At 39.8% G+C, this 12,167-nt stretch overlaps 1 protein-coding gene across 3 annotated transcripts in view; it reads right to left on the reverse strand.

Annotated features, from left to right (window-relative positions):
* Positions 1-5,023: 5,023 nt before the first annotated feature.
* The window catches only part of htr2aa (5-hydroxytryptamine (serotonin) receptor 2A, genome duplicate a), a 44,207-nt gene continuing 37,063 nt past the window's right edge, over positions 5,024-12,167 (reverse strand). For all 3 annotated transcript variants that reach the window (XM_058787427.1, XM_058787426.1, XM_058787428.1), the window contains one exon: positions 5,024-7,499. In XM_058787427.1, coding sequence (XP_058643410.1) covers positions 6,694-7,499 — 806 coding nt within the window. In that variant the 3' untranslated portion in view covers positions 5,024-6,693. The remainder of the gene's footprint in view (positions 7,500-12,167) is intronic.

Raw genomic sequence — 12,167 nt, forward strand, 5'->3', positions numbered from 1 at the left:
CGTGTCAGCAGGGGCACCGTGTGACGCACTTATGGGAGAAGTGCGCTCCACGGCCGATTACATTCTGCGTGCAATCCGTGGTGCGCTGGTATCACTGGGCCATGCTATCTTTGGCTGACTCTGGTGAACCTGCCTGAGCGGGATCGGAATGCATTCCTCAGCACCCCAATCTCCCCATCCGGGCTCTTTGGAGAAGGCCTCGGTACGTTTCAGGCACGGTTTGAGGACTCTAAAAAGCAGGCGGAGTCGCTAAGAGGTTCAATGCCGAGGAGGTTTAGCAAGCCAGCGCAGTCGTTCGCTCACCCGGGGCCTAGGGCAGAGGTCCCCAACCGCCAGGTCACGACCCAGTGCCGGGCCGTGAAAGAGTTGCTACCGGGCCGCGAGAACACAAAATGACACTCTATTATTTATTGTGCGTTTACCCTTTAAGAGCCAATATCCAAATTTACATAGGGCGCTATTTCAGAAAAACGCCGGTTCCACACTTTAAGGTTCAGCTAATATTAAAATGAGTGGGAAACAAACATCTCTCGAAAGTTTTTTAAGTGGAGGAGGTAAGAAAAGAAACAATGACAATGAAGAGACAGCTGGTGAAAAAAAGGGGAAAAAGAAAGCCGCCTTTAACCGAAAATATGATGATTCCTATCTAAAATACGCTTTCGTCTCTACTGGCAGTTCACATGCTCCCAACCCCTTGTGTATAATTTGTGGAGAAAAATTAGCTAACGAGTCAATGAAGCCCTCAAAACTGCTACGGCATCTTGAAATTAAACATCCAGCACTGAGAGACAAACTGTTGGATTATTTTGAACGGAAAAAACGTGAACAAATGTGGCAACAGCAACTGTTAAAAGCAACCACATCTACAAATATAGCTGCACAGAGAGCATCCTACTTGGTGGCTGACCGTATCGCTAAAGCTAAGAAGCCCTTCACCATTGGGGAAGAACTGATTTTGCCAGCCGCTAAAGACATTTGCCGTGAAATGTTCGGTGAAGCTGCAGCTAACAAGATAGGCCAGATTCCTCTTTCAGCAACCACTGTCACACGGAGAATTGATGATATCGCAGAGGACATTGAAGAGCAGTTGTTAGAAAGGGTTAACGAGTCACCATGGTATGCATTGCAGGTCGATGAATCGACGGCTGTCCGGTCAAAGAAGTTGCGCTCGAATGTGAGTCTACACACTGTGTCATACACCGGGAAATGCTGGCCAGCCGTAAAATGTCACCAGATCTTCACTCCGTCCTGAATGATGTTATAAAAATAATTAACCACATCAAAGCAAATGCCCTCAACTCCCGTCTTTTCTAACAGCTTTGCGAAGAAATGGAAGCAGAACACAAACGCCTGTTGCTACACACTGAAGTCAGGTGACTGTCAAGGGGGAGATCCTTAGCAAGAGTTTGAGTTAAGAGAGCCAATACAGAGATTTTTTTCAGAAAAAAAGTCACCACTGGCAGCACACTTCAGTGATGAGGAATGGATCGGTAAACTTGCGTACCTTTGTGACATGTTCAACCTGCTGAATGAACTTAATTTGTCACTGCAGGGGAGAATGACAACTGTTTTCAAATTGGCTGACAAAGTGTCTGCATTCAAAGCCAAGTTGCAACTGTGGGGACAGCGAGTGCCAAAGGGCACATTTGACATGTTTCCAACATTGTCCGGACATTTGGGAAATAAAGAACCTGGGCCTTCTCTCTCCCAGCTGATCTGCGATCACATCGCTTTGCTGTCAGCCGAGTTTGAGCGCTACTTCCCAGATGCAAGTGATCCAAGAACTGATAAGGAATGGGTCTGTGACCCGTTTGCAAACGCAGCCCGCGAATCATCCATACCACTGCATGAAGAGCATCAGCTCATTGAAATTGCAAATGACGGCGGGCTGAAAAGTGTTTCACACATCCTCCCTTGCAGGCTTCTGGAGTAAAACAAAGGCGGAATATCCAGAGATAGCTGTGAAGGCTCTGAAATGTTTACTTCCTTTTCCAACTTCTTACCTTTGCGAAGTGGGTTTTTCTGTGCTCACAGCCACTAAAACAAAGTTACCGAGCAGACTGGACATCTGCAACACGCTTCGAGTCTCACTGTCACCCATCCCTCCTCGTTACGACCGTATCATTGCAGGTCAGGGAGTGGCGCTTGCACCCGCAAATAGTAGCGCAGATCTTGGATCGGTTCAGCAGGGCCGAAGTGGATCTTTTTGCGTCTGCAGAGAACACGCACTGCCTGCTGTTTTTCTTGATCACAGACAAGAGCGCTTCGCTGGGTGTGGACGCTCTGTTGCATGTATGGCCCAGTACCCTGCTGTATGCGTTTCCGCCGGTGGATCTGATACAGCCCACTCTAGATTGGGTGCATCAGGAGGGTCTATCACTGATTCTGGTGGCGCCTTGCTGGCCAGCAAAGACGTTGCACGCGGGCATCAAGGAGTTACTGTTGGGGACGCCGTGGTGTCTTCCCCTGAGAAGCAACCTGCTGTCACAGGCAGGGGGGCAGATTCAGCATTCTCAGCCGGGGATTCTTTGGTCTCTGTGGGCTTACCCACTGAGAGGGAGAATCTGATGGCAGCGGGACTCTCTATCAATGTGGTGGCCACAATTCAGTGCGCTAGGGCACAATCAACAAGAGGGATTTATGCGTTGAAATGGCGCATGTTTGAAGATTGGTGTGGGCGGAGATCCTTATCACCGTATCAGTGCTCGATTACCTGCCCGCAAGGCCATCTCGGCCTGTCATGAGGGCATAAATGGTGCTGTGCCAAGTGCGCACTCGCTTGCCGTTCGGTTCCTTAAAGGGGCACGGTGTTTGAGGCCTGTTACGAAGTCAATGGTGCCGTCATGGGATCTGGTTCTAGTTCTAGAGGCCATGTGTGAACCTCCCTTTGAGCTGCTAGAGTCCCTAGATCTGAGGTTGTTGTCTTATAAAACAGTTCTGCTACTGGCGCTGGCGTTGGCGAAACGCGTGGGTGATCTGCATGCACTGTCAGTGCATCTCGAGGTACAACACCTCTGGGCCCTGCGCAGTCAGTGGCTCGGTGAAGAGCTGGACTGAACAAAGGGAATGATGCATACAACCGCATTTATATGCTGTGGGCAGGCAGCCCTGCCCACGTTGTCATGCGTCATTAGCCTTTCAGGCATGAATATAGGTGTCTTCAACAGATGCCGCAAGAGCGCGATATCCCATAGTCATGTGTTGTACCTTGTTTCCCTCCTTCTGGGAACAGCAGTTATATGCGTAACTCAACCTTTTGCAGGCTTATTTGTTCAAGGCCTTGAACAGAATCGACTCAAAAGAGTGATTCATTTACAAATGGGGCATTGTTCATGCCCCAGATAAAAGACACAGCGCGCTTGGAATAAACTACGTGTTTCTCCTCAACATGCATACAAATTGTAAAAAAAAATTAAATAATAAAAAGTAACGAGAAGAACGCCACCCAATGTAGTGAAGTAAAAGTAACGTTTTTTTCGTTAGAAATGTACTTGAAAAGTAAAAAAAGTAACCATCTTTAAATCTACTCTTAAAAGTATATTTTTTTCCAGATATTTACTCAAGTAGATTTAATGGAGTAAATGTACTTCGTTACTGCCCACCTCTGGCCGTTGTGAATCAGGCTAAGGTAAGGAGATAGTTTTGAACACTGGCTGGTTATGTACTTGCCCAGAAATTGATTTTGGTTCATTTTTAACCAAAAAAAGTTATGAACTGCAGGTTTAACTAACAAGTATAACTAGTTATTTATTTCAAATTTTACTCAAGCATTATTAAATTCATATTTCGATATTGCAAATCAGTATTGTAGAAATTTCAATTCAGAACATTTTTTTCCATGTATTTGTTTTTGTACCATTTTTCCTCACACAGTTTCTCACACAACTGCAAACATATTGTGGTGATTCAGACAGCTGGTCTGAGCCTGCGGGTAATTGGCAAATCACCCTGCGGCTGATGGAACATGACTTTTTCTCACAACTGGTTGTTTTACATTGTACAAAAATTCATTCATATTCATGATTTCTTGTAGTGACTCAGGGGAGACCCAGCATAATGAAAATACTTTCTGTGTCTACTTCTGTCAGCTCCATGGAATGTCCAAAATCTAGTGTATAATAGCAGCGATTGAGTCTGCGCTCTTCACTTTGATGCTTTTGTGACGTTTAATGGAATCTCTGGCACATACTGTATTAAGCTCTCACTATTTTGTTTTCGGTGTCAGAAGTACAGGATAGTTATGTTGAAAGGACAATGAAAGCTGTTTCACTCTGTCTAGGCTAACCGGAAAGGCTAATTCACAACGTGTTCTCTCAGGATTTTTCTATGGGGTTGTAGGATAGTATTTTTTTGTTGTTGTTTTTTCGAGTCATGTTTATCTACCATGGTTTTATGGACTAAATACTGAACAGCTCCCATTGTCTTCTGAATTTTTTTGCTACACATTCATTTAAAATGTGCAGCTTCTACATTCTTTCATTGAGTTATTCATGTGCAGTGTGTCTTAATGTAACTTCATGCTCTTACTGTCATGGCCAGCCATAACAGAGCCAAATTATAACCATTCAGGTCAAGCGGTGGACTTTATAAATACAGAGGCTGGCAGAAAACCCTAGAAAAACAATGTTCTCTGGAACACTGAGTTACAAATGTTTATCTACAGCTCTGGCTGTCAGGCTGCTTAATATATCTTTGATATACTGGAATGAGGGCAGCTAAATACTGCACCTATACACATATATACCTGGCATAATTATCCACTCAGAAAGATGAAACAGAGATGACTCATTCAATGTCTGCAAACAAGTTTATGACCATCACCATAACAACAACAACAACACCACTGTCAATTTAGACACTGGAAATAGAATCAGAAAACAGATCAGAGGTTTTCACAAGTTGCTGAGATCTGAACCCCTCGTGTTGCCATGGAACCCTGAATCCAGAGGTACATTTTCAAAACCAAAAACTTACAGGTGTTCTTGAAAGCATGTTTTCAAAGAACTTCAAATCTGACAAATGTAAGTGTTGGGTTTGAATACTGCCACTATCTGAACAATATGTGCAACTCCAAAAGGTCTCAGAAATAGTTTTTGATAGGTCCAAATGACAAGGTGAAAAGCGGATACTTAGTTCCCTTTTAAAATGAAAAGCTTAGACTTTTCATGCTGCGCCAGGCTGGTTTATGCTGGTTTCCTGTAGTTTGGGGCTGGTCCTGCTGGTAGACCAAAATAGCTTATGTTTACCACCAGAAAATACTGCTCAAACAGCATGCTTTCTAATCTGGATTGTTGTCTTTTCAAAATATTTATCTGAGAAGGTTTCTATGGAAGCCCATTTCCACATCAGAGTAAAAATAAGTAATTCATAAAATAAGTGTCATTATTTCTCACAATGTAATTTTGTAACAACTGTGGATTTATACAGTACCATACATACTTTATGCACTGCACATTTGTTTTTTAAAGAAACCGATACTTTTATTCAGCAAGGATGCATTAAATAGCCCAAAAGCAACATTCAGCATGTTACCAAAGATTTCTATTTCAAATGCTGTTTTTTTTTTTTTTACATTCTATTCATCAAGGAACACTGAAAAAATGAACGGTTTCAACAACAATATTACGCAGCAACTGTTTCAACATTGATAATAAAAATAATTATTTCTTGATCACCAAATCAGCATATTAGTTTAAAGGATCATGTGACACTGAAGGCTACAGCTCTGCCACCACATGAAAAATTACATTTTAAAATGCATTACGATAGAAAACAGTTATTTTTAAACTATAACAATATTTCACAATATTACTATTTTTAGATCAAGTAAATGCAGCCTTTGTGATCATAAGATTTTTTTTTTTTTCAAAAAGAAATATTAGTCACCCAACGGTAGTGTATCTCGTTTTGTAGCTTTATATTTACCTCTTTTATTTTTTACTCTGAAGTGGAAACAGGCTTCTATAGTTTTTTTTTTTTTAGTTCTTATCCTATAATAGGAATAATTTAAAAAGACACTTCTAATAATTAATAAAAGTGGTCCTTTTTCATTGACCGCAGACACTGTTTGTTTCATACTTTTAAAGGTAAGGTCCAAAAACCAGTATCTTGTCCTTCAAGAGAGCTTCTGTGTCTAGATTCAGAGAATACAAATGTCTGCTAAAATGATAAACCAGCAGCACACGAGTCAGCTTATACAAATGAGGCGACAGCATCTCAATCGTTTGACGCAGTACAAAAACTAGTCACATCACAACTTTTATCCACACTCGTTTTCAACAACCAGACGCTGTAAACAAAACACTGCTGATCTCCCATGAATTTAGACTTCACTCTCTGGCATATAAAGTGCTACATAAAAAAAAATATAAGTCTTGACATCAAACCAAAACTTTGACTTAACACCTATATACAATTTTTATAACCAGAGAAGTTTTATCCCATTGATTCAACTGACATTTATGGTCAGGACAGATCCCGATCAGACGAAGGTCTTTTGATGTATCAGTACCCTGTGATAAAGTCATGGACTGTGAAGCCGTTCATTCATAGATGCAGTTGGGCTTTGAATACTAATACCTTAGACCAATCGGAGCTGATTTCTGTAGAGGTAAGATGGAGAGAATGCCAAACATGAAACCCAGAAGAAAATCCAGGGTTACAGCTGGCATTTTGTGAGTTCACCAAGTGAATTCACAAGCAGCTGACACTCTCATTTTTGCTGCATTTGGACAGGTGGTGGTTTTTATTGGGAAGGGGCAGAGAGAAATCCCCATTGCCTATTGATCCAGTGAGCGGCAGCTGTGTGGACTGATAGGCCAGCGGTGGAATGGTGTTGACCAGAATTAGTTGTAGCGGTTTCTTCTCCTCATGAAACTGGCATCGGATGTATCTGGCGAAGGCTGAGCGGTAAGTCTTGTTGAAGAGCGTGTAAACCAGTGGGTTAACGGCGGAGGAAAGGTAACCGACCCACACAAACACATTCAACAGTCCGTTCATCAAGTCAGCATCACACGTCGCTGGCTCGCAAACCACCGCTAAAACATTAGTGATGAAAAATGGACACCACATGACCACGAACAGGAAGAAAACCACGCCCAGAACTTTGGAGGCTTTTTGCTCGTTGCTGATGGACTGCACAGTGTGCCGTCCAAAGGGTGGCATCACAACCCCCGACTCTGCCCCCGCCTCACGGCTCAACGAGCGCCGCAAGAACAGTTTTTTCTCTGAGGGCGAGAATGAGGGTCCGGGGAGGAAGTTGAGAGTGAATCCTGCGCTCCATTTGGGCCTGGGCACCAGTTGGTCAAGGCAGAGAGTGGCCTCACTCTGCAGAGCGCTGATAGTCAGGAAGTAGGTCACCACCATAATGGTCAATGGCACAAAGAAGGCCACAAAGGACCCAATCAACACGAAAGAGTTGTCAGTCAATAGGCAGCTGCCATCCTTGAAAACTTTGGTGTGATCGCGCAGACCCAGCACTGGAATTGGCATGGAGATGCCTGCAGAAAGACAGGGGGAAGAAGGTACATTTGTAGTTTAGTTTAGTTGGCAGAAATTGTGACAAATCAAAAAACAAAGTGGCAAAGAAACCCAACAACAGAGGAGAAATGATGACAGTTGCTTATTTCACACAAAACACAAAAGCAGCAAAGTTGTGTGACCTGCAGTTTGTCTATGACACATGCAGATGTTCTATTTGTGTCCTTTTTGCATGCAGTCAATTTGCACAAGCAGACATAAATTAATAATAGTTCATGTAGTGCTATAAATAATACAGCTTTAGATAACACGTTAACATGCAATTCTTTATTCTTTTTAATGGTGTTAATACAGTTAGAAAATCTGACATACAGTAAATCTTTCATTCTGTTGTAATTTACCTCACTAAATGGGGTAAAGGAATGCCCTCTTAATTGAGAATTTATGTTCACAATCAAAATAAGGTTCACAGTGATTAATAATAATAATGTATAAAGTAGGGGTGTCAACGTTAACGCGTGAAAACGCATGCGATTAATCAAAAAAATTTAACGTGTTAATATTTTTTAACGCAGATTAATCATTTGATAAGGTTTGACCCCAACTTCTTCCCGTCATCGCAGCGCGGAAGGTTATCTATCATTGTGTGATGAGGGTACAGCTCCAGTGTTGCCAGGGTAACGGCACAAGTGGTTTATTTTGAAAATACAATCGCGGGAAAAAATTACAGAGCCGTGGGTTGCAGTTTTTTGGGCTAATTTTTTAATGTACCGCGGCCGCCCAAAGTGTATATAGACAAATAAAAATAAAAATAGATCCTTTTACGAATGTGTATTATACTTGGAATGTATCCCTGGCAACTTAAGAACGGAGAGGCGGTTGTAACATCACAAACAACGTAAGTTTCAGCAGAAATAAACATGACAACAGCCACTATAGATTATATTTGATAATAAACACACGATTACGATAGATATGGTCTGTATGTGATTTTCTCGAAGTGAATGTGTACATCTGAAATGCTAATTTGTGCAGCGATATAAAAGGCTATAAATAGCATATTTTAACAACAATAAACGACCAAATTCCACATGTGATCGTAAAAGGAAGTTATTACAAACACTCAATGGTGGTTTGAAGTGAGTTCTGAGTAAAAGTGTACTATTAATCTCATAAATTGTCTTATGTAGCATGTTAGAACAGGTTCAATTCTTTATAATGCATTTTGTCATAATACTTCACGTAAGGTCGCAAGAAATGATTTGTTGTATTTATTTAGAAATACTTTTGATAATAGTTGGGTAAATGTATACTGGGATTGAAGCGATGTGGCTTGGTAAACGTTTTATTGCCAGTATAAAGGCTGATAATGGCTGAATAAAAACAAAAGAATAATAAGGATTATGTCTCATACCTGGCAGAAGTGTGAAAGGTTCTGTTTCCTTAAACTAGTTTGTCATGCATTTCTTTTTCAACACATTTACAGGTAAATCCTAGTATTTTAAATTTGTGATTAATCATGATTAATCACAGTCCATGACTGTGATTAACGCGATTACTTTTTTTAATCAATTGACGGCACTAGTATAAAGCAATATTACAATTTATTAACAATGTGATATTAACTGTGTGATATTTTTATCAGTAAATGATGAAAAAGATCCTCTTAATTGATCATTTTTGTATACAAAACTATAAAAAAGTGATTCACTGCCATTAATAATAATCATCATCATCATCATAATCAACCTCACCAATATTGTTATTTAGTAGCCTGATAAATAGTAGAATTGCTATAATCGTGCCATCAACTTACAATTCATTTGTTTCTTTTTAATTTCATTAACATACTTTTAAAATTGGACATTTAATTCTGTTCTGTGATTTTTTTTATTATTTTTTTTATTCATGGAAAAGTGTGGGTTACATAACATAAGATAACAAGCCATACAATTCATTTGGACTAGAAAAGGTTTGCTTATATAAAGGAATATCACTTATTGTAAACAGGTGACTAACGCTAAAATCTAAGAAATGTATTAGTCTATAAACCATCTCTTAACTCCAAGGAAAAACACACACAAACACAGCTGTACACAAACATCAGTTCAACAGCACACATTCTGTCTGATATCCAATCATCACATCTTGTTTCAATGATAATGATAATCTTCAAATAGCTCTTGGCTCGTAATCATATGTAAACACTTTCCATTAATTGTTTCAGGCACTAATACATCATTTATTTACAAGTCATTAAACATTTTCAAAGTGAGAGTGCAGGTGGCGTATATTTATGAAAAACATGCTGGGCAGCTCAATGGGAACCCTGTGATTGATGGATCTCTTGTTCAAGGACAGGCTCATATTATTCGACTTAGACACATTGCTTATGGTTAGGCAGCAAAAATGTCCGTCTTTGTCACATGCCTTTGGGTTACTTCACAGTAATTGATGGGACTTTGTTTCTCTCGTTGCCTATAACAGTTTAGAGGCGAAACCTCAATAACACAACTATTTACGACCACTAGCGTTCAGTCTGTTTAATGTTGGATATGATATACTTCACATTACCGCTAGCATTTTGCAAATGGAAAGCTTGTATCGCTCAAGGACAAACTTTCAGTGAAACTGCCATGGTGATAAGACATCTCCATGGCAACAGTAAATCTCTGCAAATCGTGTCTGATCTCTGGGGTTTGTTGGGGGAAACCGAGCTGGGAAGGACGGGGTGGGGGTGGGGGTGGGGGAGGTGTGCCATGATGGACCCTGTGCTTCTGGACGATGTGTCTGGCATCTATGGATAACTGCAGGCCTTGGATGATTATGATAAGAACCGCAGAGTGTAAAAAATGGCTGTCGCTGTGTGTCAAAATCTGAGAGGAAGATGAGGAGATTAAAAATATATATCAGTAAGGTTTCTCCTTCAAAAGTGAGTTTAGAGTGGGGTTACTTTATCTTAGTCACTATCAGCCTCCTCTGGCATCACATTTCTTATCTGGAGATCAGAGTAAACAGAGTTGAAAGTAGGAAAAGCAGCATTATAATGTAAATTGTGATGGTGCGTTGCTCAAATCCACTGACAGCTCTCAACCTCTAAGGGTTGCGTCTCCACAATGGATTTATTCACAGTCATCTCAGTTATAGATGTTATGTGTTGACTGACTTAAGGCAAGACACCAGAGGTAAACCGGGTACAAATTTTGATGTCACCATAATTCTCAGTCGATTACAAGTTGTCTGAAATGTCATTTTTAAGATGTAGATAAGACATAATCTTATCAAATATGCACTAATTGGCATATATTTCCAAGGTTCAGGATACTTGTTTCATTTTGTTGACATATTAGAGTTTAAGGTTTTTACAGAAAGGATCTTTTTAAATCAATAAATACTGTCAACAGCCAGAAGAAGAAAAAAAAAACATGTTTTAAATCAGGTGAATTATATATGAACAAACTCATTTGGAAAAAACCTTCAGAATATAGCAATTGAACTGCAAAGTTTGCTGCAAGTACCTCTGAAGTTGAGATTTCTGGCTCAGTGCATGAGAAAAAAAAATTGAGGAAATGTAACAAAATGTAAAAAAAATATGTATTGTAATTAAAATCTAAAGACAAATAGATGAAGTGTAATAAAACAAATATTTGTATTTTAACTGTGTATTTTGGTTGCTTTCGTTCCACTTTTCTTAAAGAAGACGTGTTATGGAATAGCAGGCTAAAATCTCACAAATGACCAGTGCTTGAAAAAAAAACAAACAATGGTTTTGTCTAAAATGTCTTGCCTTAAAGCAGAATGAGAGGGGAATATGGTTTATCTGTTTTGTTTGCATTACAAATACTTGGATGGATGGATAAATGGACTATTTAATGCAGGAATAATAACACCAATCATATGTTCCACTACAAAAACTAGCTAATTCTGCATGTTTATGCTATCTCAGTGCTAAGTGGCTTCTCAACTGATAATTAGAAAATCACTTTTTAGTCTTAACAACCAGACTTTCTGTTTTTTGAAAAGCATCTGACTCATGCTCAAAGAGCCCTAATCTCCGAAATGTTAGTAGATCTACTTTGATCCCCAAATGACACGTAATTACCATCTGAAAGTCTTCTTCACTTTAAAGCAGCACTGGCTCTCAGCTCTTTGACCACCCTGAAGCTCACACAGGCTTGAGACTGGAGTTCTGGGATCCAAAAGTGTACCGTCTACAGTTTAACCATTTTATTAGCGCAGATACTTTAGTTCTATATCGGCCTCTATTGACTTTAGTTATTTTGGCTTTGCATTATAAATGTGTTTCATTAGACTGTTTTGTTTTTCTTTTTGCATTACTGTGATGTAAATGGCATTGTGGCATTCACTTTATTACATTTTGTGCTCGTAATATTCCTTTTCTGTCTGTCCTGCATGCAGCTTGAACTACAGGGCTGGTCTGAGGTCATTTTGAAGAACATCAGTGATATTTTAATGCAGAGCTTGGGCATTTCTTCAGGCACAGCAAAGGTTGATTTTTATTAAAACTAATAGATTTATTTTTATTCATTTATATGAAGGTCACACTAAAACTTTTTTTCCATGCTTTCATTATTATTGCTATTGCTATTTTTTTTTGTTACTTTGGAGTTTTTCTTGCAATAGTAAAGTCTATTAATAAATAAACAAATATCTCATAAAAAAAAAAA

This window comes from Onychostoma macrolepis, chromosome 09 (genome assembly GCF_012432095.1).
Source record: "Onychostoma macrolepis isolate SWU-2019 chromosome 09, ASM1243209v1, whole genome shotgun sequence".
In the NCBI taxonomy this organism is placed as follows: Eukaryota; Metazoa; Chordata; class Actinopteri; order Cypriniformes; family Cyprinidae; genus Onychostoma; species Onychostoma macrolepis.